Source organism: Balaenoptera ricei, chromosome 15 (genome assembly GCF_028023285.1).
Source record: "Balaenoptera ricei isolate mBalRic1 chromosome 15, mBalRic1.hap2, whole genome shotgun sequence".
Classification (NCBI taxonomy): Eukaryota; Metazoa; Chordata; class Mammalia; order Artiodactyla; family Balaenopteridae; genus Balaenoptera; species Balaenoptera ricei.
Window position 1 is genome coordinate 73,587,405 of NC_082653.1, and position 27,176 is coordinate 73,614,580.

At 55.5% G+C, this 27,176-nt stretch overlaps 2 protein-coding genes across 4 annotated transcripts; both read left to right on the plus strand.

Annotated features, from left to right (window-relative positions):
* The first annotated feature begins 1,917 nt into the window (after positions 1-1,917).
* Positions 1,918-20,679, plus strand: FBXL19 (F-box and leucine rich repeat protein 19). Of its 3 annotated transcripts, none has more exons than XM_059897451.1 (11): positions 1,918-2,519; positions 3,841-4,041; positions 5,435-5,578; positions 5,700-5,786; positions 5,880-6,098; positions 6,599-6,760; positions 7,904-8,415; positions 15,161-15,324; positions 15,416-15,577; positions 19,917-20,135; positions 20,244-20,679. In XM_059897451.1, exons 2-11 carry the CDS (start codon positions 3,865-3,867, stop codon positions 20,420-20,422), a joined length of 2,025 nt encoding a protein of 674 aa, XP_059753434.1. In that variant the 5' UTR covers positions 1,918-2,519; positions 3,841-3,864; the 3' UTR covers positions 20,423-20,679. The 3 variants fall into 3 exon arrangements, with proteins under 3 accessions (XP_059753434.1, XP_059753433.1, XP_059753435.1); XM_059897450.1 differs by lacking the exon at positions 1,918-2,519 and adding an exon at positions 2,761-2,832; XM_059897452.1 differs by lacking the exon at positions 1,918-2,519 and adding an exon at positions 2,761-2,832 and having other exon boundaries at positions 6,599-6,631.
* A 1,127-nt stretch (positions 20,680-21,806) lies between these two features.
* Positions 21,807-26,487, plus strand: ORAI3 (ORAI calcium release-activated calcium modulator 3). The gene is made up of 2 exons (XM_059897461.1): positions 21,807-22,834; positions 25,737-26,487. Exons 1-2 carry the CDS (start codon positions 22,574-22,576, stop codon positions 26,397-26,399), a joined length of 924 nt encoding a protein of 307 aa, XP_059753444.1. The 5' UTR covers positions 21,807-22,573; the 3' UTR covers positions 26,400-26,487.
* The last annotated feature ends 689 nt before the right edge of the window (positions 26,488-27,176 follow it).

Sequence of the window (27,176 nt, forward strand, 5' to 3'; positions counted from 1 at the left end):
AACAGCTGGGCTGGAAGGGACCTCGAAAAAGGAACTACCAACACGTGCCCCGTGTCAGGCCCTGAGCTGGGCATTTTCGTGAACATTGTCTTAACACTCCTAACTCTGCTTCGAGGTAGCTATCGTTATCCCCATTTTTCGGATGAGAAAAATCGAGGTTTGGTGACTTCCCAAGAAGGGGCGGGGATTTTGTATGACTCCAGAGCCTTTCCCCTGGAGCTCTCACGACTTGGAAGCTACCGACTCTCTGAGGTTTGGGGGCACAAGCATCGGGTGTGAGGCGCCGAAGCTTTCCAAGGGACAACAGCGTAACGGTACTTTCGGCAAGAACCACGCCTCCCTTGTCGCGACAACACTGATTTCTGTTGCTTTCCTTTAAGAGCCTTCCCCCGAAAGATGAAGTCCTCGCCACACGGGGAGGCGGATATTATATATACCTGGATCGCCCGGACGTCTTTCTCCCTCACCCGCATTGATCCCCACTGGTGACATAAATTCTCCCCCGCTACTAGCGAGTGAAGGCATGAGACTACATTTCCCGGCAGGTCGTTCAGAAGGGGGTGGCGGGGAGAGAAGGAAAGAGACCCTCTGTTTCCGTCCGCTCTCAATTTGGCGTGTCTGCCGTGATGCATATTTCAACAGCCCACGTCCTTTCTCTGTAGAGCTAAGGAAGGGACTACGTCCCCCAGCAGGCACTGGCGCAGAGGGCGAGTGATAGGCCGCCATCTTATTGTAGTCCTTTCCCCCGTTTCCGCAGGGAGTAGCCTTAGCGCATGGACTACAAATCCCAGGTCGCCGTCTCCCCTTTCCTTCGGCTGCCATCTTCGCTGGTAGCCCCCGCCCCTTTCCCCTTCCATTGTCTCGACCGAAGATAATAGAGGGGAGCAGGGAAGACTGCAACTCCCGTCAGGCTCTGCGCCAACGGGATGGGGATTTCGGTATTACAGGCGGGCGAGATGTCCAAGGTGGTAGAATGAGGCGACGGGGAGAGGTTAGGTAGCCTGCCATCTTTATGGTAGTCTCCTTATCCTCCTGGTTCCGCCATTCTTAAGGAACGCTAGAAGGCTAAGAAACTACTATTCCCATCGCACCTCATAAGATCGACTGCTAGTCAGGTGTCCGCCCCTCTTCCGCCATCTTGCTTGTAGTCCTCGTTCCTTTTCACCTTTCCATTGTTCCTGACGAGTAGAAATGGCAACGGGAAGGCAGCAGATGGACTGCGACTCCCGTCAGGTACCACACACGCGGAGGGTTGTGGACAGGAGGGCGTGTGAGTGCCTGGGAAGGAGGTCGGGCCGGGGAAGAAGGCCATGTTGTTTGTAGTCATCGTTCCCGCTGCCCTATGCTCTGCAACGGGGAGCCTCGGGGCAACCGGACTATAACTCCCGGCACCCTCGGCTCCCGATTTGGCACGTCCTCCGCCATCTTGTTTGTAGTCCCCGCTGGCCCCAGCGTCCCATTGTTCCCACGGTGGCACCAGCGTCCGCAGGACCACGACTTCCGTCGTGCCCTGCGCGTGTTAGTCCTGGAAAGTGGAGGTGGTGGGGGAAGGAGGGGGCAGGGGGCGGGGTTCTTCTGGGAGAAGGAGGGAGTAAAGAGGAGAAGGAGGAGGGAAGGAGGAGAGAGGGGAGGGGGAAGAGAGGAGGAAGGAGGAAGGAGCTCAGGAGGGATGAGAGAGGCGGCCAGGGCCCCGGGCCGAAGCAGCGCGGGGCCGGGGGACCAGGGGGGCTGAGACACCCCAATTGCCCCCTCCCCCTTTTCCTGCCCCCTTCCATCCCTTCCTTCCAGCCTCCGGCTTGAGGAAGGGGATTTATTCAAATTTTATTTAAATCCCTATCTCCGGAGGGTCGCGCGCTGGGGGGAGGGGGAGAGGGCGGGGGCGCGCGCAGGCTGGGGGGGCGGGGCCGAGCAGCTTCCTTCACCCCCCTCTGCTCGCCCCTTAGCAGTCGGGCAGGGGGCCGCAGGCCAGGGGCGGGCCCAGGGGAGGGGGGCAGGTTACAGGGACCCCCCCCTCCCCGGGAACCGGCGGTGGGCGGGGCTTGAACCCCGGAAACGGTGGGGGGCCCAGGCCTGGCCCAGGACCCCTGGGCCGTGGGGGCCGGGAAGGGGCCAGTTAAAGGGCCGGGGGCGCCGGGGAGAGGCGGGGCGGGGTGGGGGGAGGGGAGCTGGGACTCGGACCCCCGGACTGAGTGGGGCCCGGGCAGAAGCTGTGCACCCTGCGCCCGAGGAGCCCCCGTTGGCCTGGGGGGGCTGAGGGACTAAGCCCCCCAGAGCAGGACCTCCCCCTGGAAGGGCCGCGCCGCAGCCCGTGGGAGGGCCTCGCCCCCGGCGCCCCCCATCTCCACTCGCCGCCTTCCCGGCCTCCGCCGGAGGGAGGGGCCGAGCGCCCTCGGGGGGCCGTGGACCCCGGCGTTCTGAGCGTTTCGCGCCCCGTGCCGCCCGGCCCCCCCGCCGCCGATGGCCGCCGACCCGCCGGGAGCTGCCGAGAAGGGAGAGATGGCTCCCGGGACACGTGTGAGGTGGGTTCATGCGGCTCCTCCTCACCCCCAGACCTGGGCAGCTCCCAGTCCCATTCATCCTCAGCCCGGCCTCTCTCTACCTTACCCGCCCCCAGCCTCACCCTCTCTTTGCTCCAAACTCCTCATCTCCAACCCTCCTTCCTGTTACCTCTCAACCTTGGGGAACTGGCCTTCCTTCCTAGACCCTGCTTCCCCTTGCAGACCCTCATCCCCGCCTGCAGTCGCCGCCCTCCAAGGCCCCTCCCCTGGAGCGCTGGAGGGCCCCTTCCCCCCATGGATGGGTCTGGAAGTCCCTGGAAAGGGGGAAGCTGGGGTAAGACTCTGGCCATAAAGAGACCCTCCAGGCTCGCTGAGTCTGTATGGGATCTTGGAGGATCTGGTTTCCATGGGAAGGGGAGCCCAAGGGATTCTAGACAATTAGGAGTGGAAAGCAGCTTGGGAAGCTGGGGGCGGGGGGCACACATGTAGGACTGAGCCCATCTTGAGTTCTGTGGAGATGTCAGGCTGGATTGGAGAATCCCAGGGAATCTGGGAGATTGCCCAGGTTGACCTGAGAGACCCACGAGGAGGCTGTCTTAGAGCAGACGGAGCTCTGTGGGGAGCAGAGGAGTTGAGATTTTTGGCTGAGGAGGGGCTCTGAAGCAGCATCTCAGGGAGGGTTTCCGAGCACTGGGAAGTTGGGCAACAGAGTGACTCTTTAGGGACTGGGTTAGGGAAGAAGGATACCATTGAATCCGGTGAGGAAATCTAGATTTTAGGGGAAGAGAGATTGGGTCTTAGTAGCTTATGAGAGAGAGAAGAGAGGGAGTAGGAAAGGTCTGGAGCTTCCACCCAGGAATCTGTCGGTATTTGGGAGCTAAATCTGGGGCATTTTAGATTGGGGAGAGCATGGGCTGGAGCACATTTGGGTAACAGGGGAAGAGTTGGGACCTGTCTAAGGTAACTCCACAGACAAGGAGCCCCTGGCTTTCCAAGGAGCTTTGCTGTGGGGATGTCAGTGGAGAGGGCCCATGTCCCTCTCAGTGTCCTTTCGTCCTCCCTGGCCTAGGCAGGGGGGCACAATGAAGTGTCAGAGCAGGAGTGAGCTCCGGAAGCCAGTTCTCGGGGCTCCCAGAGGGCCCGGGTGAGCTGCTTCAGGGAGAGAGCGGCCTTGCCTAGACGGAGTGCTTCCCCTCACCCCCTGCAGGAGGGACACCTCCTTGTTCCTTGTCTCCCTGGGTAGGAAGCCAAGCTCTGGCTGCCTAGTAGTGGGGGAAGCTGCCAGGAGTCTCCCCGGCCAGGGCCCCAGTGGGCCCCTGACCTTGCCACCCTCCACCCACAGCCCTCGGCGTTGCTGACGCCCCCAATGTCGTCGAGCAGCCGGGGGCCGGGGGCCGGAGCGCGCCGACGCCGAACCCGCTGCCGCCGCTGCCGGGCCTGTGTGCGAACTGAGTGCGGGGACTGCCACTTCTGCCGAGACATGAAGAAGTTTGGGGGGCCCGGGCGCATGAAGCAGTCGTGCCTGCTCCGGCAGTGCACTGCCGTGAGTTCTGCCCCCGCCGTAGTGGGCACTCCTGGGGCTCCGGGCACCTTTCCCCAGCCAGCCCCAGTGCCTTTCTGGGTGACTGGTGGTGACTCCTTAGAGTGTAATGTAAAGTTGCTGTTTGTTCACTCATTCATTCACTGGCTTGTTCAAATATTCTCCAGGCCCGTTTTTGTCCTCAGCTTCAAGCTGGGGCCAGTGTTAGGGTGTACAGAAGAATCCATCCCACTCTGTACCTTCACGCTTTTCCCAACTTTCAGAGGTACAGACCCATAGAAAGCTCAGGCCCTCCTGTACCCCTTCCCAGAGCTGGCCCTGTGAATAGGTCTTTGCCTTCTTTGGCCTCCTTTTCACCTGTTAGAGTGGTCTTGGATTTGAGGCCAGTCTTACCCGCTGTGTGACCTTGAGCAAATCACTTTGAACCTCAAGGTACCTTCTCTGTGAAATGTTTCCTTTGCTGAGTTGTAAAGGTTAAACAGCATGGATATGAATGTACCTGCTACAAGGCCCAGCACACAGTAGGTATCCAAGAAACGTGGGTTTCCTCCCAGCTTCCTCATCCTTTGAGCTTCCCAGGGCTCCAGAGAGTGGTCCTTCCCCAGCAGCCATGAGGAGCCAGCTGCATCCTGGGTCCCCTTCATGCCGCCACCTCCCTTTTTTCCTGTAGCCACTCTTTCCTTGTTGGTCGCTTTACCCCACAGCCCCTCCCTTTTCCTCCTTTCTCCCCCAACCCTTGCCTCACTTTCCTTCCTTCTTCCCCACCTGCTGCTTCCTTGAGCCTGCCTCACAACCTTCTTGATATGACTCAATATTACCACTGATTTTTCCAAAGTCATGTTGTCTGAAGGCCACTCTCCTTTTTCTAGGACCAGCCAGCTGCCTTTAGTGTTCCCAGGGGTCTTGCCAAAACCGGGTTTATTGTGGGGTCCAGGGCAATCCTTGCGCTGCTCACTGAGCAAACTCAGAATCACCCCAAGCTGCTGCTGTGTTCCCTCCAGCCCTCTCTGGGTATTATTGTCACGTTTGCCTATAGTCTTCTTCCTTTCCCAAAGCCAGCTACAATTTCAGGGTCACAAAGGCCCTGGATCCAGATGCAACGATCACAGCAGTAATAACTATGTATCAACTACATTTCCTGCATTATCTCATTTTTATGACAGTCTTGCAAGAAAAAAATTCCTAGCCCCATTTTACAGATGGAGAAACAGAGATGTAAGGAGGTTAAATCGGTTGCTCAAGGTCATACTGCCAAAAAGGAGCAAATTCAGGATTTGACCCAGCTTGGCCCATGGGTTCTGAACCTCATCCAGCAGCTGGCCAGGATCCCCAGAAAGAAGGGTCTTTCTCCTGCTGCTTGCTTTTGGGGTCCCTGACGCCCCCTCTCCCCCGACAGCCTGTGCTCCCACACACAGCTGTATGCCTCTTGTGTGGGGAGGCTGGGAAGGAGGACACAGTGGAGGGAGAGGAAGAGAAATTTGGTTTGAGCCTCATGGAGTGTACAATCTGCAACGAGATCGTCCACCCTGGCTGCCTGAAGGTGATGGCCCTGGGGACCCTGGAGGCTGGGGTAGGGCAGATTGTCGGGGAGCAAGGAGGTGGGCTAGGCTGCCTCTGAGTTTGCTGGCACCTGACATCCACTCCCTGCCCTCTGCCTGCAGATGGGGAAGGCTGAGGGTGTCATCAATGCAGAGATCCCCAACTGCTGGGAGTGCCCTCGCTGCACCCAGGAAGGCCGGACCAGCAAGGTAGGGGCTGGGGCTTGTCTGGGTGCTAGGCTCTGGGTAGGTGGGAGGTTGGGGATCTGTGCAGAACCTCACCCCCAGCTTCCATCTCCCCAGGATTCAGGTGAGGGACCAGGCCGCCGCAGGGCTGACAACGGCGAGGAGGGCGCCAGCCTGGGGAGTGGATGGAAGCTGACGGAGGAGCCGCCACTTCCACCACCCCCACCCAGGCGCAAGGGTCCCCTACCTGCTGGGCCCCCCCCAGAGGACGTGCCTGGGCCCCCCAAAAGAAAGGAGAGGGAGGCAGGGAATGAGCCCCCTACCCCAAGGAAAAAGGTGAGCCAGGGAGCATGCTCACTAGGTCCAGCCTAAGGGATTCTGGGAGCTGTAGTCCTGTTCCTTTTGGAGGGGAGGAGGCCCTGGGAGATAGTGCTTCATGGGTTTCCCCCAGAGATTGTAGGGAGATGTAGTTCAGGAGTTGTTGGTGGGAGGATGGCGCGTGCTCAGTATGGTGGAGAGGTACAGGTGAGAGGCAAATGGCACTGGACAGGGAAGCTTTGGGTGCTTTAGAGAAGAGGCAGAGAGCATGCTCAAATTAGCTGCTGCAGAGGAGGAAGGAGGGGCTGGAAAGGGCCTGAGGGGGAAGAAAGAGGAGATGAGAGCATGCTCAGTGAGCCAAGACACTTGTTACAAGGTGAGCATGCTCAGAGTTCTCCCTGAGATTGGGGGCTTCTGGGATTTGTAGTCTGAGAGGAGAGCATAGCTCTTAGTTTTGTGGACAGTGCGGGGCTAATGGCGTCTCTCCCTTTCCCCCTATCTCCTTCTTGCCTTGGTAGGTGAAAGGAGGCCGAGAGAGGCACCTGAAGAAGGTGGGTGGAGACGCCTGCCTCCTCCGAGGATCGGACCCAGGCGGCCCCGGCCTTCTGCCCCCCAGGGTTCTGAATCCGAGCCAGGCTTTCTCGTCCTGCCACCCTGGGCTCCCTCCCGAGAACTGGGAGGTGTGCCGGGGACCTCCTCCCTCCCCTTCCCACCTTTCCGTGCCCCACCCTCCACCCTGAAGACAGAAATCTGTCCCTTCTTGCCTACGTTGTCCTGCCCCAGCCCCACTTGGCCATGATGGGCATTTGGGCCCCTGGGAAGAGTGGAGGGGGAGAGTGGGTTGGGGCCAGGCCACAAGAGCCCCGGATTTCCCAAGAACCCTTGGGGTATCGTCTGACCCATTTGCCTTGTCTTTCCAGACCTTAAAGGGGAAAGAACTGAGTTCAAATCCCTGTTCAGCCACTGACTCCCTGATTGGTCTTGGCAACTTGTCAGCTGCTCTGAGCCTCAGTTTCCTCATCAGTGAAATGGAGATGATACTACCTCCCTTACCCCATCTATGCCACCGAGCTGTTTAATGACATTAAAGTAAACGAGCTTTGTAAACTGAAAATGTACTAGATTCGAGGGAAATAAGGCCCAGAGAGGTTTAAAGACTTGTCCAAGGTCACACAGCAAAGCTAGAATTCAGATGTCACTTTGCACTGACACACTGAATGCCAGGGTCTGCCTGATTGTGTTCAAATTCTGCCTCTGCCATTTATCAGTTTGTAACCTTGGGCAAGTCCCATAATCTCTGAGCCTAAGTTTCCTCATGTCTAAAAAGAGTGGCCCAAGTTGCCCACTCCATCCCAGCACTGTGAGGATGTCATGAGTCAGGATGGGAGGCTCCACCCAGGGCCAGACAGTCATTGTTACTGTCCCATCATTGAAGAGACACTTGAAATTGTCTGGTCCAGCGTTCCATGTTGTAGATGATGAGAAAGGGGCTTCCCATTGTCAGACAGAGAATGGATAGCCCAGCCAGTACTCAAAACTAGACCTGTAACTGTTCTCCACACCTCACTGCTTTTGGAAACTTATAAGCTAGTGAGACCCATAAGACTTAATTCATTGGATCAGCGCCTTCATGTGACAGATAAGGATAGTGAAAAGTCCAGAGAGGGCCATGGCTTGACTGAGGCCTCATGTCACTCAGGAGCAGAGCCAGGGCTGGAACTCAGGACTGTCCCTCTGGCTGTTCATCCCTTGGTGACTCCTCAGGGATAGGGGGTGGGGAGGAATGTGCCAGGCCCTAGAACAGCCTTCCTCTCTCCCCGCAGAAACCAAAGCCGCCTTTGGCCTCTGCGGAGGGCCCGGCGGTGCCGTCCCCATCACCCCAGAGGGAGAAGCTAGAGCGTTTCAAGCGGATGTGCCAGCTGCTGGAGCGGGTGCCTGACACCTCCTCGTCCTCGTCAGACTCCGACTCAGACTCCGACTCGTCAGGCACATCCCTGAGTGAGGATGAGGCTCCTGGGGAGGCCCGGAATGGGCGACGGCCAGCCCGGGGCAGCTCAGGCGAGAAGGAGAACCGCGGGGGGCGGCGGGCTGTGCGCCCTGGCAGTGGGGGGCCCCTCCTCAGCTGGCCCCTGGGCCCCGCCCCCCCGCCCCGGCCCCCACAGCTGGAGCGGCACGTGGTGCGGCCCCCACCTCGAAGCCCCGAGCCCGACACGCTGCCTCTGGCTGCCGGATCCGACCACCCCCTGCCCCGAGCTGCCTGGCTTCGAGTCTTCCAGCACCTCGGGCCCCGAGAGCTATGCATTTGCATGCGAGTCTGCCGGACTTGGAGCCGCTGGTGAGTGGCCTGGTCAGGCCTGGGTTCCATTGCCCACACGCTCCTCGCTTGCTGTGTGACCTGTAACAGATCCCGGAGCCTCCCTGGGCCTTGTTCTTGTAATGATAATGCTTCTGTAGGATGTACGTACTGCGGTGTGGTACTTCCGTGTTGACTGTGTACAGGCTGCTTTTTATATATGAGCTCACTGAACCCTCACAACTTTGTGAGGTGGGTGCTGTTATCCCATTCTTCAGATGAAGCTGAGGTCAAGGTCATGTGGAGAGGAAGCAGTAGAACCAGGAATTTGAGCCCAGTCCTTCTGGCTCCAGAACCTTTCCTCTTAATAACTGTCATTTATGAGTGCTTAGTATGTGCCAAGCATAGTGCTGACTGCTCTGCCTGCATCATCTCACTTGCTTTTCTCCTCCCTCTGCTGAGGACAGTCTCACTGTTGGTCGCACTTACACATAAGAAAGCCCTTTGCCGAGTGGCCTCTGTCCTCCCAGAGGCAGCCATATTTGGGCCTCCTGATACTGCTTGGAACTTCTTTGTGGCCCGGAGCCACCACCAGCACCCTCTGCCTACCCTCCTCCCATCTCCCCACTGCTTTCTGAGTCTTGTTTCTACAGAAATGTTGGTCATCCTCCCAAACCCCTGGTCTTCCTCTTTGGTCCTGCCCCTGGCAACCCCCCCGCCTCTCCATCAAACGCTTACAACACTCCTCCATCTGTACCCTCCCTCCCCCCCACCAAAAGAGCACATAGAGGCTTTCTGCATGTTGATAAGCCTTAATTCACTTTCATGTTCCCATGAAACTGTTCAGGGCAGATACTGTATCTGTTTTAGCTTTATGTTCTCAGCACAGGACAAAGGGTAGTGTAGGTGCTCAAAAAACATTTTATTAAATGAGTAAATCCAGGCTCTTTCCCAGGCCCTTACTGTGGGCCAGGCATCCTGTTGGGCACTTTGCAAACATTAGCTGATGTGTTCCTCATAATAACAGCCCTGCGAGGTGGGGGAATGAGGGACACCTGAAAGCACAGTGCAGTTAGTGGCTGACCTCAAACCTCAGTCCTTTTCCTAAGGATTTTGGGGTGCTTGTTCATACTTTCTGGTCTCCGTGGAAGCTATAGAGCTAAGAAGAGAGGAAGGTAGGCTCTGGAGGTAAATTACCCGTAGGTGAATCTTACTCTTCCTCTGATTAGCTGTATGTTATCAGGCTAGTTCCTTAACTTCTCTGTGCCTCAATTTCTTCATCTGTTAAACCAGGGGGACCAAGGCATTTACTTGCTAGTGTTTTTGTAGGTTAATATACATAAAAAATTGAGGACAGTACTTAGGGAAGAGAAACTTCTCAGTGCCTTAACAGCAAACATTATTACTCACTCAGCTACAAATATTTACTGAAAGCACAGACTTTTACATCCTCAGAACACAGATCTGTGCCCTTGAAGAGCTCCCAGTCAAACTGCAACATAGAAGCAAATAGTTACAGCAGTTGCTGGGGATCACCACCCTTGCCCCAAGTAATAATTGAGGAAATGTTTGCTGAGGCCTCTTCATCAGGGCCAGCCCTGTGTTTGGCACTGGGATCCAGAGCTTGAAGAGAACCCGATTTCTGCCTCAAGGGGAGACTTGTGACTGGAGGTGGACGAAGCACAGAAGCTGGACTGAACGGTAGTTTCCAGCTTGGGCCCTGGAGTCTGGCACCCATGGGTTTCATCAGCTGTGATCCCTGCACTTCCTGGATGAAACGGCCATGGGTGGATAGCTATACCTATCAAGGCCTCCCTTTTCCTGTCTGTAGTCTGGGTTCATATCAATACTTTGTAGGGCTAAAATGAGGTGGTTCTTGCAAAACACTTAGCACAGTACCTGAAGGGTGCTAAGCACTCAATAAAGTAGTGGCTTTTGATGAGAAGGATGAGGGGAAGGTGGAGCAAGGGCCTGCGGGGGGCACCGTGGGACCAGTCAGGAGGCTCTTCTGAGGCCTCTTCATCAGGGCCAGCCTAGGCACAGAAGCAGGGGCAGTGAGGATGGAGAGGAGGGACTGGAGTTGGGAACTTTTTAAGAAGCAGAATGGCTTGGATTTGGTGACTGAATGGCTGTGGGGGCAGCAGGGTGACTCTCAACTGAGTTTCTGGTCCATGAGCCTGGGTGGGCAGCAATGCCATGGCCCAGGCTTGGGAATACTGAGGAGGGGCAGGTTCCGGGGTAAAGCCAAGAGCTCAGATTTGCCATGTTTGGTCTGAAAGGCCTTTGGGCCAGTGAGGAACAAACAGGAGAGAGAGCAGCTGGATGTACAGGTCTGATGCTTAAAAGAAAGATCCAAGTTCGGGAGTTTTTAACCTATAGGTAGCGACTTCAAGGAAGAGGGCAGAAATCAGAATGTCAGCATTTGTGAGTTAGAGAAAGAACAGGCAGAGAGAGATCGAGGGCACGAGTGTGTCCTGAAGGAGAAAGGTTGAGGAAGGAGTGAGTGATGAACAGGGTCGGGTGTTGACGAGAGGTCATGAGAGGCCAAGGACCAGAAGTGGCAGTTGGATTTCGCTACAAGGAGGCATTGATATCTTTGGCTGTGCTACATGGGGGTGAGGGCACTGGAGCCAGGTCGCCTGGAGTTGAGGTTGGACTTGATCTCTTTGTTCTCTGCTGTGTCCCTCGTTTCTAAGATATGTGGCATACAGTAGGTACTGAAAAAACACTTGTCGAGTGAGTGAATGAATGAAAGTGAGGAAATCAGGATAGAGTGTGGAAAGAGGTAGGGTGGAGTGGGATAGAAATTTGTAGGTGGGAGAGCAGGAGGTTGCAGGCTTTCCTGTCTGGTGCCTTCCGTCTTCTCTTGGAAACAGGCGGCAGAGTGATCTGCCCAGGCGAGCGGAGGGAGGGCGGGTGGACAAGGCCTGGGGGAGCTGCTGAGTCGCAGGGGAGAGGGTTGGGACTTCGGAGGAAATGAGCAAGGAAGGAACTAGACCCCAGGTTCAAGGCAGTTGGGGTTAGGAGTAAAGACTTAGAGGGGGACAGATTGGAGGACAGCGGTGGCAGCAGGGAGCCCAGAGAGCTGAGAAGGAAGAACTGTCTTCGGTTGGAGCCAGGAGGCCGTGCATTCCTTACAGGTGGTAGTTTGGGCTGGTCTGGCTCTGTGGCCCCAGAGGGCCTCTGCAGGAGGGAGGTTTTGCACCCGAATTTGGGGGTTTGGAGGTGGACTTAGTAGGGTGCTGACTTGGTCAGGGGTGTTGAGTCGAGGGGAAAGGGAATGGGGTGAGGCATTTGGACATCAAGCTCTACCTCCCCTGGCTTGATGTATGCTTTGGCCTCAGACTTCTTCTGACCTCTTGCCTAAGTGTCATTCTCTAATCTAGAAAGAACTTGGCTATGGCTCCCTGTCACGTTCACAATGAACTTCCACGGTCCTGTTGGACATTTGGACACGAACAGCGACTGCACTAAACACTTCTTTTTAGAGAAGCCCTTTCAGAAGGGTCCTGCACTATCTCCCTTCTTCTTTTTTTTAACATCTTTCATTTAATATTTTTCAATCATTGTTTAAAAAAAATGGAAGTGTAGTTAATTTCCTCTCCCTTCATTTTTGCAGCAAACCTTTGAAATAAGTGCTGCCTTTACCCCATTTTATGGTATGGAAAACGGAGGCCCAGAGAGAGCAAGTGACTTGCCTAAGGTCACTCAAAGCACAGAGGTGGCAGAGCTGGGACTTAGATCCCCACAGCTCACACTCCTCACCTCTGAGCTCTGTGGCCACAGCCGTCCAGCCTGGCATTCCAGCCCTCTTTGCCACGGCACTCCTACCCTGGGCCTCCTCTAGCCTCACCCCCGCCTCTTCTCCACTTCAGAGTTCAGGCTCTCGATCCAGACTAGCCTGGTTTATGACCTGGCTCTGCTACCACTAATAGCTGTGGGACGTTGAATAAGTCTCTTAACCTCCCTGGGCCTCATTTTCCTTACCTCTAAAAAGGAGACTAGTATTTACCTCCTAGGGCTGTTGTGAGGTTAAATGCTTAGTGCACAGAATGCAGTAAACCCTCAGTGAACACTAGATGTTCGTGCTAGAGTCACTGTCATCGTCATCCTCATCGTTCAGGGGAGCTGATGAATTGCCCTTTGTTCTGCTGCCTCGGGTTCTCAGAGCTCTCCGTTTTCTCTCTGTGCACTGGGCCTGGATACTGGTTCTTCCTCATCTGGAACTCACATCATCTTCCTCCCCTCACCGGAATAACTACTGCCTTCCTTTTCTTTTTCTTTTTTTTTGCCACACTGAGCGGCAGGCAGGATCTTAGTTCCCCGACCAGGGATCGAACCCGTGCCCCCTGCAGTGGAAGCTCAGAGTCGTAACCACTGGACCGCCAGGGAAGTCCTAACTACTGCCTTCCTTAAAGTCTCAGATCAGTCATTGTCTCCCTGGGAAGCTCCCCCTCCCAGTTTCTCATTGACTCTTATCATGTCCCTTGTTGCCTCAGTTACTGTGGACTTAGCTGTCACCCCCCTGTTTTCTCACTGTTCCATGCCTGGACACTTAGTATTAGTAGGGCCCTCAGTGACTGTTGGCTGCCACTCTGAGCTTTAAACCCAGTGTTCTGGTCATCTAAGGGCAAAGGGACAAATTAGCTACAGCCAGGAAAAGTCAGGAGAGACTTCCTGGAAGAGGAAGCACTGGAGCTGAGCCCTGAGTGATCTGGGGTGGTTGGCATTTCTGTCAGTCACACATGTGCCAAAATGTGTTGGCACCAAACAGCATGTGTCTATAGGCGGGCAGGTGGTTTGGCCTGGCTCTTGTGGAGTACGATATAGAAACAGTTGGTGGTCTGTGTGTGCCTCCAGGGGGAAGGGCTCCCTTCTAGCCGTGGAAGATACAGGAGGGCTTCAAGGTGGTGGCGGCAGTTGAGCTGGAACTCAAGACTGGGTCGGAGGGAGCAGAGAGAGATTTTGGATGGCGTAAGATGGAGAAAAGGGGCAGGACCTAGGGGCAGAAGCTGGGTTGAAGGTGGGTTATTTTGGGTTTTGTTTTTTTCCTTTTCCTTTTTAGAATTGGAGAGATTTGCAAATGTTTATTGGTTGAGTGGACGGAACCGGGAGAGGGAGAGGCTAGAATGCCGGAAGAGGGGGGAAATGGTAGGAGGTGGCAGGTGGGACAGAGGGGTGGAGTTGTTCAGATTGAAGCCTTAGTATCTGTGCTTGCAGCTTTCCCTAAAATGTCACCCGGGGCTTCGGAGTGTGCCTGGCAGTTGTAAGTGGCACAAAAACATGGCTTAATCCTTCCATTATTGATAGTTTTGAAAAGGAAATCTCTCCATTGGGTGCTATTATATCTTTAACACCTTTCTAATACTTATCTCCCTGTTTAATAAAAATAGTCTTTAGATGGTAGCCAAAAGCCACAGCAACACCTAGCTAGAATTTAGTAACCCTGGCCTGTTTTTATGGTGTTTATTTCTAAGGTTAACATATTTATGTGAAACAATACTGGTTTTAAGTTCAAAGAGGGGAATCAATTTAAACATAAATTCACGTTCTGCAGATGAGTGGATAGCGAATGACTAGAGTTTGGGCATCACTGCCCCAGCACAGGGCTTCTTGAAGGGAAAGCCTCCAGAATGGGGGCTGGGAGGGAGGTAAGAGACAGCTTCCTGCATCCCTCCTCACCCCTGTTGCTTCTGACACAGTTCATCTAGCCCAGTGGTAATTTCCTGACATGGCTTTGAACTACTGTACTAGAAGAAACTTTTCAGACTGAGTCTTGAGGAACTTCAGTGTACTACAAAGTATTAGTAGATGACCTTGGGAGAGATGGGGAAGGGTTCCCTGGTAAAATAAGTTTGGGAAGCCCTTCTCCAGGTCTCTGCATGTTGGACTAGTCAAGCCTCTCAGAAATGCTGGGATCAGGATCAAACAAACCTGTTTCACTTTGTTAAGCCTTCATTTGTCTTTGTGGTTTCAATACCTGGGACCTCCTAGGCCTTCCATAAACACTGACTGAGTGAATAAATGGGAAGCCATAAATGAGGTGTGTTGTAGGGGGTGCTCTGTGGGAGCTTTAAGTGGTTCACACTGGCTTGGCATCATCCATTCATGCAACAGATGTGCAACAGGTAATGTACTATGCACCTGGTCCGGTGCTGGGCACTGGGGCTGCTGAGGGGAAGAAGCCAGGGCTGCCCTTGTGGAGCCTCCATTCTAGCTGAAGGGATACAGTAATCAAAGAGAGAGACTAGGGCTGTAAGTCAAGCCTTGGGCAGCTGGTCCTCAGGATGGGCAGATGCGGATCAAGGGCAGAAATTACTAGAGGATGAGAAGTGCCCACAGCCACCATAAGAAGCCCAAGGTAGGGGATGGGGAGCTGCTGGAAGATCTCTTTGGGGCTCCATCAAATACAGTGTGTAGGGGTGGGTGCGTGTGTCTTTGGCAGAACGGCAGAACGCTTTAGCAGCTGTAAGGCCCGCTAACTATAGTAACCCCATTTGAGCTTAGAACAACCTTGTGGGCAGGCTGAGTCTGGACTGTCATCTCTACAAGGCCTCTGAGGCTCAGAGAGAGGAATGGACTTGCCCAAGGTCTCACATCCAGTTAGTGATGGAATTGACCCCTGAACCCAATGCTCTTGGCCTGGGTTCTGGGGCTTCCTGCCCTCCCCGCTATCTTATATGGACCAGGAGAGAGCTGGGGTGAACCTGTTAGCATGGGGGTGGGGAATTGTGGGCTCCCTGAGAGCTGAGGACTGAGGTCTCTGTCTCCCCCTTGTGGCCGACAGGTGCTACGACAAGCGTCTGTGGCCTCGAATGGACCTGAGCCGGCGGAAGTCACTGACCCCGCCCATGCTTAGTGGTGTGGTTCGTCGCCAGCCTCGAGCTCTGGACCTCAGCTGGACAGGTGTCTCCAAGAAGCAGCTCATGTGGCTTCTGAACCGACTGCAAGGTAGTGCCGGGTGGTGAGGCGGGACTGGGGGAGGAGGGGGACAGACCTGGGACGGAGTCCTCCTAGCACCAGTTTCCCGACGCCCCCCCAGGCCTGCAGGAGCTGGTGCTCTCTGGCTGCTCCTGGCTCTCCGTCTCTGCCCTGGGTTCAGCCCCACTGCCGGCCCTGCGGCTCCTGGACCTCCGCTGGATCGAGGATGTTAAAGACTCCCAGCTCCGAGAGCTGCTGCTGCCTCCGCCAGACACCAAACCAGGTGCAGCCTCTGTTGGCTCCTTTGTAGAAGGGGTCGGACAAGGTGGGGGTATGAGGCCTCCAAGGTCTCTTCTGACTCCTGCTGGGTATTAAAGGATTTGAAGAAAGGACAGGACACATGAGTTTGAGTAGACAGGCCCTGCTTGGCCATTGTTCATTCGTTCACTCTCCTGCTGTGTGCTGGGCCCTGTGATCAGAGCTGAGGGAACAGGAGGAGGAGGATGTAGCCCCTGCCTTCTAGGGGGAAGATGATTATGGGGTGAAACACAATATAGGACAGGAGAATGACACAGAATTCTGCGAGAAGCCAGGGGATTGTGAGTGAAGTCTCTGGGTGTGGCGGGCACTACTGGAGAGCCGTCGCCAGAGGGAGCAGCGGTGACCGCTGTGGAAGAATGCAGGCCCAGTGTGGCTGGTCAGCTCCATTTGTCAAGAGGAGCCAGAAATAAGGATTTTCTGTGAAATATCCTGGTTTTTAAATTATGGCAGTTAATTCAGATTCTTTTAAAATTCATGTGTGGACCCAGCAAAAATATGACTGAGCAACAGATTTGGCCCCTTGATCCTCTTGTTCTACAGTAAAAGGATAAGGATTTTCCTGAGGGAACAGAGCAGAAAGAGGGAGCCAGTTGACTTGGGAGGTTGTGTGGAGGTGGTAGTTTCATTTCCCAAGTCAGACCAGCCACCTCTTCCCCTGGTCAGGCCCAGGTCCCCCGCCAGGTAAAGTCAGCTTTATGGCACACATAGTTCTGGGTCCGGCCCTGTGTAGGGCCCTGGAGACCTCAAACTGAGTCAGACCCACTCCCCACCCGGGTGGAACCCCAGTCATGCGAAGAGACTCAGAAGTAGAAGGTTATGGCGTGACATGGTGAGAGCTGGGGTCAGGGGGGCGGGTGGTGGGCAGGAGGGCGGTGAGAGAAGCCCTCCTCGAGGGAGTGCTATTTGAACTGAGTCCTGAAAGGGACAGCGTTTTCCCAGGGAGTGTGAGGCAGGAATAAACAGTTTTATGAGATGTGAGAACCATATTGGCAAAGGGGGATGCTGGGAACTGAGGCTGGTCAGGTGAGCACAGGCCTGGTTACTTTGGGGGTCATACGGAGGTGTGAGGTGGGGATGCTGAGGCCTGGGGCTCTTTGTCTAGCTCTAGCCGGGAGATGGGATACTCACGGCATCTTCTCTGGCCCCCACCAGTCTGTTCTCCATAATGAAGCTGGGGGACTATCCAGAAGGTCAGATCTGTCCATGTCACCCCATGCTCTACACTCGTTCTCGTTGCTCCCTGGTGGTCTCTGGATGAAGATCAGTATTTTACCACAGTCGATAAAGGCTGGTCTGGCTCCCACTGACCTATGGTGTCCTTACACTTCAGCCACCTCAGCCTCCTTGCCAAGTTTCCTCCAGCCCCAGGGCCTTTGCCCACTCCTCTTTGCTTAGAATGCTCTGTCCTCCTTCACCTGATGAACACCTAATCGTCTTTCAGGCCTCAGCGTAAATGTCACTTCCTCCTAGAAGCCCTCCATGATCTTATCCCCCATTGAGATTACAGTCCCTCTTCTAGAGAACAGTCCCCTCCCAGCATATCACTGTACAGTTGTGAAATGATTTGATTAATATCTGTTTCCTCCCACAAGATTCTTAAGCTCTGTGAGGGTGAGGACTGTCCGCTCACCCCAGCACCTTGCTTTCACAGCTCTCTTTCATGGCTCCCTTCTTCCCACCCCATACCCCTCCACAGCAGTCTTGGAAGGGGAGTAGAGGAAGAAATAGGATTCTTCCCATTTTCTGGATGAGGCCCCAGAGGCCCAGAGGGGTTGAGAGCCAGACCTGAGCACCCACCCACTGCCCACTCTTACTGGAGTTGGACTGAGCATTGGGAACAGTGCGTTCCATGAGGTGAGAAAGTGCCGGTTGTCTGGCAGACTGACTCCATCTCCTCCTGCTTCAATTCACTTCAGTCTAAGCCCCTTTCTCAGGAGCTTGCAAAGGTGAGCTGTCCAGGCCTCCAAGGCCTAAATTCTCATTGGGACTTTACACCCACCTTTATCATCTTGGCTCCCTGGCTTCATGCAGCATTCCTGGAGCAAAACTGAAAGTTTTCCTACTTCCTTGCTTTTGCCCCTGCTGTTCTCTGCCTAGCTACGCTTCTCTCCATGTTCCCTCTCCACATGTTCAAATGCTCGAAGGCCCACCTCAGTGAAAACTTCCCTGATGCCCACTTCTCCCGCCCCGGCCACGTGACCTCTCTTTCCTCTGCTTCCCTCTATTGGCTCTTAGCTGTGGCCCGAGGTTGAGGGCATCTGCAGATATATCCCCTTTCCAGGCTCTCAGCTCCTCAAAGAAAAAAAAAGAGGTAGAATTCAGAGCTTGCCAAGTCAGGTGCCCACAGACTTGGTGGCCTGGCAGGTTACAGTAGTGGTGGGCTTGGTGCAGGATGTTAGGGAGTACACCATGCAGCTTTCATCATCAGGTGAAAGGGGTAGCCCGGTGATGACAGAGCTGACAATTTTTCAAGGAAAAGCTCCATTATCAAAAATTTCTTTATAAAAATGTCCTTTTGGGAATTCCATGGCAAACCAGTGGTTAGGACTCCAAGCTTTCACTGCTGAGGGCCCAGGTTCAATCCTTGGTCGGGGAACTAAGATCCTGCAAGCCGCGTGGAGTGGCAAAAAAAAAGAAAAAAAAAAAAAGTCCTTTTATGTAGCATCAGTCACTAAGAAAATTTTTAGCACTATGCAGACACCATAGAACACTTGTGTAGGCTAGCTTCCTGACTTTGTGACATCTGATCTAGTTTATTTAGGGGCTAGGCTGGTGTCTGGGAAGCAGATAGCGCTGTGGGAAGAGTTTGGACTTAAGAGTCACAAGGCCTGGTGTCCTGGCTCTGTTAATTCAGATCTTGGATAGATTGTTTAGTGATTTGAAGCCTCCGTTTTCTCATCTGTAAACAGGAATGATGATCAGAGAACTTGTCTCTCAAGGCTGTGGTTCTTAAAGTGTGGTCTCTGGACCAGCAGCTCAACATCGCTGGAGAACTTGGTTTTTTTTGTTTGGTTGGTTTTTTTTGGCCACACCAGGCGGCATGCGGGAATCTTAGTTCCCCGAATCAGGGATCGAACCCTGCAGTGGAAGCGCACAGTTGTAAACACTGGACTGCCAGGGAATTCCCTGGAGAACATATTAGGAAAATAAACTCTGAAGCCCCACCTTAGACTCCCTAAACTCTGGGGGCGGGGCCCGCTGCCAGGGAGATGCAGAAGCCTCTCCAGTTGGAGAGCCGCTGGCCTAGGGGCAGGCAACCACTTAGCTGGTGCCTGGCCCACGGTGCGTGCTCAAGCAATGGCTGCTGGTGTACCAAGGGAATTAAGTTACAAAAACCAAAAACGGAAATGCAGGATTGTGGTAGATACAATAAATGGAAAGCTTTGGGTGCAGAGATAAGGGGTGGGTGCTCTTCTACCCCGGAGAGAGAGGAAGAGGAGACCTCTGAGCTCGGACCAGAAAGCCAGGGACCCTGGCCAGGCAGGGGATTGAGCGCAGGTGGCCCCAGGCACAATCTCTTGAGGTAGGGTCCCCTGTGGAGTTTGGCCCAAGTATTTGGCGGGGAGAGAGAAGAGTTTGGAGCTGAGACAGGTGAGACCTTGTAGGAACTGGAATGTTCTACCAAGGAGATTGGACTTCTCTGAGGTGCCCTTGGAAAGTTTTTAGCAGAGGAGGGATGTGGTCCCATTTGCATTTGAGAATGGCTCTCTTTGGATGAGTGAGTGAAGAGGCTGGGGCAGGAGTTCAGGCAGGAGTGGTGTCGCCCCAGTGGTGAAGGGATCCAGATGGGGACTCCACTGATCATGGAAGGAGAGAGATGTGCCAGAGGAGCCTGCTGGGATGGCAGTTCCGTCGGGGATGTCATTTGTTGGATGAGTGACTACATATTGAGCACCTATGCCCCAATTCCTGGGCACAGAGCAAGAACAAGACAGAAATTCTTGCCTTCGTGGAAGTGACATTCTAGTGGGACGAGAGGAAAAATATATAATATGTCAGATGGTGAGAAAAAGAGGGAAAAGTGCAGGGAAGGGGTTTGAGTATGTGGAATGTTATAGTTTCAGGTGGAGTAATCATGGAAGGCCTCCTTGAGGAGGCAGTGTGAGCACTGGACAGATGAAATGATGTCGAGTTGTGTGTGTTTGGGGGAGAAGAGCAAGCCATGAGCCATGTAGAGAATGCAAGTTGAGGTTCCCTTATAGTGGGAACAGGTTTAGGGGGTGGTGAGGGATGAGTGTGGAGACACAGCTGGTGCAGGGATGGCAGCAGCCAGGAGACTGACCTCTTCTCTGCCTGCCCAGGGCAAACGGAGAGCCGTGGGCGGCTGCAGGGGGTAGCTGAGCTGCGCCTGGCCGGCCTGGAGCTGACGGATGCCTCCTTGCGGCTTCTGCTGCGCCACGCACCCCAGCTGAGCGCCCTGGACCTGAGCCACTGCGCCCACGTTGGGGATCCCAGCGTCCACCTCCTCACGGCCCCCACCTCCCCGCTCCGAGAGACCCTGGTGCACCTCAACCTCGCCGGTAAGTGTGGTCCCTTGTCTGTCCATCCTGCTAACCTCTTGGTCCCTGTGGTCCGTGCCTACCCGCTACTCACCTTCCTGGTCTCAGCTGCCATTGCCCCATCCCCAGGTTGCCACCGCCTCACGGACCACTGCCTCCCGCTGTTCCGCCGCTGCCCGCGCCTGCGCCGCCTAGACCTGCGCTCCTGCCGCCAGCTCTCCCCTGAAGCTTGTGCCCGGCTGGCAGCCGCCGGGCCCCCTGGCCCCTTCCGCTGCCCAGAGGAGAAGCTACTTCTCAAGGACAGCTAGTTGGGTGCCCCCCACCCTCCCCCAGGACTCATCAGGAGCCTGGACCTCAGGCCTTCATTTCACCCCTGCCAGGAGGCCAGGTTCCCCACCTCATGACTAGGGGTTCCTGCCCAGGGACTTGAGCCAGCCTCCCCCCTCTCTACCCCCTGCACTGATATCTCTGGGGGTCTCTCCTTCCCATCCCCTCCCCCTTCCACCTGCTTCATTGTCCATCCCCTGGGGGGAGTGGGTCAGAGGTACTGGGGGGTGCTGAGCCAAAGGGATGGTGGGAGGGGGGCTGAGGTGCAAGTCTGAGGGAGGGAGAATGGGGAAAGGGTATCTGCACACATGATACTGGGAGCCAGGGGGCTGGGGGAGGTGGAGGATGGGCGGGGGGGGGTGGGGGGCGGGCAGAAAGCAGACCACCAAGGGTTCAGGGAACAAAGACCAGATACTTGGAGTTGGGGGGTGGGGGTGGGGGCCAAAAAGGGAAACCAGAGGAGCAATTGGGGATCTGGGCGTCGGAGCCAGGGGAAAGGCAGGGCTGAGTGAGGGGTGGGGGCAGGAGCACCCCCTCGGGGTCACCCCTCTCCTTCCTCCCTCCCCAGATTTCAGTCCCTTCCCCCCAGCCCTGACTCCTTGAACGTCACTGACAATGGCAGCTATTGTGAGGAGTGGGGGCTGCGGGCCTACCCGCTGTTCGGCGCGGCCCTGGGGAGCGGTGAGGGGTACCCCAGCCCCCTACCTGCCTCCCCGCACTATACTTGAACATTCATCTGTACTGAAGTGTTACTTGAACCGGGGGAACCTCGGACCTGGGGGAGCCGGAGCTTGAGGGGACAGGACCAGCTTGGACTGAGACTGGACCGGTGGGCACCCAGTTTGGACTGGACCACCCCCAGGCTCTCTCTTGCTTTACTGTATTGAGCAGCTCCACCCCTCCTGACCTGGGGTGGGGGGTGGGGTGCCAGCCCAGTGATGGGGAAGATGGGACTCCTCCAGCTTGGCTCTTCCCACTCTTTCATCGTCATGGAAACTTGTATCCCATTTGCCCAGGGAACTGCCACTCCTGGTTGCCATGGAATTAGCAGCCAATGGACACCTCCCAAAGCCAGTGCTAAGGCTGGAAAGGGCCCCTCTTAGTTGCCGTGGGAACTTAGTAACAGACTCTTGGCCCTCTCCTGCCCCTTCCTCCACTGCGGGGGCGGGGTTTGGGGAGCCAGGGGGAGGGGTCGGGGCCAGGTCCCGCCCTTCAGCCCAGGCCTCCCTGGGGAGCCAGGTTGTACCATGTAGGGGAGGGGGGAATCTATCCACATACCTCAGGTAACAGGGAGGTGCGCGGGTGGGGGGAGGGACTGGGCGGACCAAAGGCCGGAGGGGAGGGAGTCCTGGGAATCGCAAAAGGCTTGAGGATGGGGCCGATTGGGGGAGGGGGAGGAGGCAGCCCGGCGGGGGCAAGTGGGGGACCCAGCCGGGCTGGGCCCCTGGGCCCCGGGTCTGTACAATATGGTTTGCTATAAAAGTCAAAATCTTCCAGCCGGGGCCGCCGAGTTGGTGTGTGTGTCTGCGGCGTTGGGGATGTGGGGCTAGGGCGGGGAAGACCCGAGTGTTCGTTGAGGCCCTGGGAGGAGGGGGCTGTTTGGATGTATCTGGGAGGCCTAGGTCCTACCGGGCTTCCGGAAATTGAGGATGCAGGGTCTCCTGCGGTCCCTACAGTTAGATGAGCTCACTTTCCCGGAGTTCACTGTTTAGGTAGGGCTTTGGAGTCTGGACGTTGGAGGTGTCCAGGTGTACCTGCAGTGGTCCAGAGCCCGGAACTCCCAGTCACTGGCTGGGGCTGGGCGTTCATCTCAGCGGGGCTCAAGCACCTAGAGGATATTCTAAGTGGACTGGGGTCTCGGGGTCCCTTGGGATCTCTGCGGACGGTCCCCCGGCTCCACCCCATCATGTGGCCGCCCCGGCTCCGCCTCCGCCCCAGTTCCTGTTTCGGCCTCGGCAGTCCTGCTTCAGCCCCTACGGCTCCCCGCAGACGCCTGTTCTTCCTGCTCCGCCCGGGCCACGTCTTACTGGGCGCTCGCCGTCGCATCCCCGCTCGTCCCGCCGGGGGATGGGGCCTTCCCCCGGCCTGGGCCCGCCCTGTTGGGGTCCCCGAGGCGACTCGGCCCCGCCTTGATGGACTGGCCCGCCTGGTGCTGCGGCCCCAGGATGAAGGGCGGCGAGGGGGACCCGGGCGAACAGGCCCCGCTGAACCCGGAGGCCGAGAGCCCCGCGGGTTCGGCCACCTACCGGGAGTTCGTGCACCGCGGCTACTTGGACCTGATGGGGGCCAGTCAGCACTCGCTGCGGGCGCTCAGCTGGCGCCGCCTCTACCTCAGCCGGGCCAAGCTGAAAGCTTCCAGCCGCACGTCTGCCCTGCTCTCGGGCTTCGCCATGGTGAGGGAAGGGAAGGGGCGCACAGGGTGGGGGTGAAGCACATGGGGGGCACCGGGTTGGGGGCAAATTGAACGGGTACCCAAGGGAGACAGGGTAGAGGAAAGGGAAAGACTGGTTTTTAAGAGGTACAAGAGGGGTAGCAAACAACGCCCCAAGGGACTCCGCAAGTCCCTTATGGGTGGGTGGGTGGGTGTGTATAAACAGGTCCCTAGCATAAACTGGGCCGTGGGGAGGATAAGCAAGTCCTAAAGGGGTCACAGGGGACACATCATGTCATGGGGGTAGGCAAATCACCAAGGGGGATACCTATGCAAGGGTAGAGTGAAGTGCTCCAAAAGGAGCATGGTCCAGCAGAAGTGGTTACTAGATCCCCACCGGAGGTTCAACAGCAAATCAGAGCTGGGTGGGGGCTGGGAGGTGGGGTGGTTGAGAGAACAAAGTGGATGGAGTGGTCACACAAAAGAAGGAGGGCGGCCAGGCCCCAGCAGGCACAGAGGGTGCTTAGTGTAGCCCAGGAAAGCTCTGAGAAGAGAGGATGCCTGTGAGGGAGCCCCTAGTGAAAAAAGCTGCTTAGGAAGTTGATACATGATTCTGGAGATGATAAACTCCAAGTGCAGGTGATATCCGCTGACGGTCGCGGGCAGAGGCCTCACAGGAAGTGAGACCGAGGGAGGTCCCAGGGTGGGGAGCAGTTAGCAGACACAAGTCCTGGCTCTTTCCTGCTTGGGGCCAGCTATGTAACCCTGGACAGGCCTCCGCCTCCTCGGAGGCCAGTGGGAAATTGTGAGATCATGGAGGGTGCACCCTCTGTAGCCTGCCAAGTAGCTGCCCCAAGGTGAGCTGATTCTTGTCATCAAACCCTAGATCCAAGCATGTCAGAGCAAGACACACATCAGAATGGCTCAGACTACCTGTTAACAGAAACCAAGGCCCAGAATGGGGCAGTGGCTTTGCCTGCCAAGAGCACTCAGCAGCTGAAGGATATAGGATGAACTAGGACCCAGGGTGGCTAGACTGTTAGTCCAGGGTTTCCCACCATCATGACAGGAAGAAGGAGAAAATGGGCTGGAGGGGGGTCCTCACAGGAACATGAGGGGGATATCAAGATGAGGATAAAAAGGGGTCATAGCACTAGGTGATTTGTGTTAGTCTCTGCTCCTCTCTGTGCCACAACCTCTGTATTGGAATGATGAGAGGGAAAGTTTCTACCCCTAAGGGTCATCCTAGGTCTATGGTTTTCTACATGGGGGTCCAGGATCTGCAGGTCAGCTCACCCTTCCTGATATGGGGTCATCTCAGGACAGGGAGCTGGCTCCCCTTCACCTGTACAGACCACAGAGGGAAGGGAGCAGCCCCGTGGACCTAGCTGAGGGAGTTGCCCCACCCCCATGCCCCCCATGGTCCAGCCTGTTCCCAAGGGGACAATCCGGCCAGCTGCTGGACTTGTACGTTGCTGGGGTGACAGCTTAAGGGCCAGGACCTTCTCTGCAGGATCAAGAGGCCAGATGAGTAGGTTCTGGGGGCCAGACTGGCCCCAGTCCTGCCAGGGGAGATCAAGGCTGAGTCAGGCTGTGGGAGAAACCAGGACCAGGCCTGGCCCAGATCTCTGTCTGTGGAAAACACCTGCTAACACCCGCCATGGCCCAATTTTCCAAAATATTCAGCCTTGCCTTCCTACCACCACCCTCCCGGCTCTGCACTTTCCTCCTTCCCCCAGCCCCAGAGCAACTTAATGGATCTTGCAAGAACCAGGCATGGGGAAAGATCCCGATTCTGGAATTCAGATGGCCTGGGTTAGAATAACATTATATAAATTGTATTGAACCATTGCTAAGTACCAGGCACTATGCTTAAGGCTTTTTTGTGTATCATCCTTCTATTATCCTGTGAAGTAGGTACCACTACTGGGACCATTTTACAGATGAGAAAACTGAGGATCAGAGATGTTAAGACACCTGCCCAGGGTTCCACAGCAAGTAAGTGGCAGGATTGAATTTAGGCAGTCCAGCTCTAGAGTCCAAATTTATACAAGCCTAGAACAGGATCATCAACTCAAGTGTTTGCAAAGGCCTTTGGCAATATGGATGCCAAGTTGGCTGGGTGGGGACTGTGGCTATCAAGAGACCCTCCTCACCCATCCAAAGGGAGCAGCCATGACTCAACCCTAGCTGATCGGTGCCATGCAGGAATGTGGGCCTGGTGTAACCAGACCTTCCAAGTTTCCAAGAGGATCTGGAAATAGGAATATTTACATGAAATCTCTTGAGTTTTAGAAGTTGGCAACGTAATTCTTTAAAAAAACACACTGTCTGAGCCAAGCAAAACATGTTTGCAAGCTGGCCTGGGTTTGTGGTGTGCCAATTTGCAAACTCTGGCCTTGGACTTCAGCGTTAACTCTAATAATAGCAGCAAACACTTACCTGAGCACACTGTGTACCTCACACTATTCTTATCACTTGATATATATTACCTCATTAAATTTTCAAAACAACCGTATAAGACAGGTAGGTGCTGTTATCCATCCCTATTTTCCAGATGAGGAGACTGAGGCACAGAGAGAACCAAACCACTTGCTCAAGGTTGCACAGCTTGTGGAGTTGAAAATGAACCCAGGCCGCCCCACTCCAGAATCTGTGCTTTTTAACCCCTATGTTATAACAAGATAAGATTGTCAGAAACGTGCCACCAGCCCTCTAGATAGCCAGGTGGGGAAACCGAGGTCTGGAACAGGACAGAGCCTTGCCAAGGCTGCCCATTCATTCACTCAACAAAGACTGGGTGCCCTCTCTGCCAAGCACTGTTCTAGGTCTTAGGGATACATCAGTGATGTATACCAACAGGCAGAAAACCCCTCTACTGTTGAGGTTATGGGCACTCAACCCATCCCTTCTTGTCCCCACAGGTAGCCATGGTAGAGGTACAGCTGGAGAGCAACCACGAATACCCGCCGGGCCTGCTGGTGGCCTTCAGCGCCTGCACCACCGTGCTGGTGGCTGTGCACCTCTTTGCACTCATGGTCTCCACCTGTCTGCTGCCTCACATTGAAGCCGTTAGCAACATCCACAACCTCAACTCTGTCCATCAGTCTCCACACCAGCGACTCCACCGCTACGTGGAGCTGGCCTGGGGCTTCTCCACTGCCTTGGGCACCTTCCTCTTCCTTGCTGAAGTTGTCCTGGTTGGCTGGGTCAAGTTTGTGCCCATCGGGGCCCCCTTGGGCACACCAGGCTCTGTGGTACCTGCCTCCCAGGTGCCTGAGACTCTGCCACCAGTGGCCACCTCCCTTAGTCCAGCTTCCAAGCCATCCTCTGCTTCTGTAGCCCCGTCACAGGCTGAGCCACCTGAGGCCTGCCCACCTCGGCAAGCATGTGGCGGTGGTGGTGGGGCCCATGGACCAGGCTGGCAAGCAGCCATGGCCTCCACGGCAATCATGGTACCTGTTGGGCTTGTGTTCATGGCCTTTGCCCTTCATTTCTACCGCTCCTTGGTGGCTCACAAGACCGACCGCCACAAGCAAGAGCTAGAGGAGCTGAGTCGCCTGCAGGGGGAGCTGCAGGCTGTGTGAGGCCGGTGTTAGCCACAGCTGCGAGCACCGCCTCCCTCAGGGGTCAGCCAGAGACCCCAGTTCTACGGACCCCATCCCCCGCCCTGCCTGGAGCCACTTCCTGTGGCCACTCTCAGGTAGAGAACAGATTCCTGCCCTCAGGGTCCTTTGGGCTGGGCCTTGGGCAGCTCCCACATTCCCAGGGATTCTCCCTGTCAGTCTGTCCCGTGGGTTTTGGAAATTCTACTCTACACCTGGGCTGGGAGGAGCAAGGGAGGAAGCGGAAGGTCCTCAGTCCAAGGCTCATGCGGTAGGTAGAGGGGAGGCAGGGAGACCCTGTCAGACCTTTGGTGCTGACTCTTAGCCACTTGCCCCCATATAGAATGTGGAGGTCAGAAGCTTACACACCCACCCAGCTGCCCCAGAAGGCAGCCAATCGTTGCTATACTTTTGTAGAATCTATTTTATGGTTGGCTTTTTTTTTTCTTCCTCATCCTCAGATTTTGATGGGTCCCACCCTCTTGCTTTGGTGTTTGGGTAGAGCGATTTGGGTGTTTCTACCCCAGGCATATGTCCAGCCTTTCCAAGGAGAAGCCACCCTATTTGGAGGAGGTTCAAATGGCCTGCCCCACTGCCCTAGACCCACACTTATGCTTCTGTATCTGGTTCCTACTCTCCTGGTTCAGGGCCGGGTTCGGTGTGCCCAGCCTGATCCCTAGCAAGGGTTGGGGTGAGGTTTTAAGGGAGGAGGTCCAGTCCATAGCCCTTGGAATACAGAGCTATTCTGACACTGATTTT

What these genes read in the sequence shown, in the direction of transcription:
- ORAI3 (XM_059897461.1), top strand. Translation starts at nt 22,574, where the DNA reads ATGGACTGGCCCGCCTGGTGCTGCGGCCCCAGGATGAAGGGCGGCGAG. An exon ending in TGCTCTCGGGCTTCGCCATG is followed by an intron (nt 22,835 to 25,736) that starts GTGAGGGAAGGG and finishes TTGTCCCCACAG; the next exon opens with GTAGCCATGGTAGAGGTACA.
- FBXL19 (XM_059897450.1), top strand. Translation starts at nt 2,797, where the DNA reads ATGGGTCTGGAAGTCCCTGGAAAGGGGGAAGCTGGG. An exon ending in TGCTCCGGCAGTGCACTGCC is followed by an intron (nt 4,042 to 5,434) that starts GTGAGTTCTGCC and finishes CTCCCCCGACAG; the next exon opens with CCTGTGCTCCCACACACAGC. An exon ending in TCCACCCTGGCTGCCTGAAG is followed by an intron (nt 5,579 to 5,699) that starts GTGATGGCCCTG and finishes CTCTGCCTGCAG; the next exon opens with ATGGGGAAGGCTGAGGGTGT.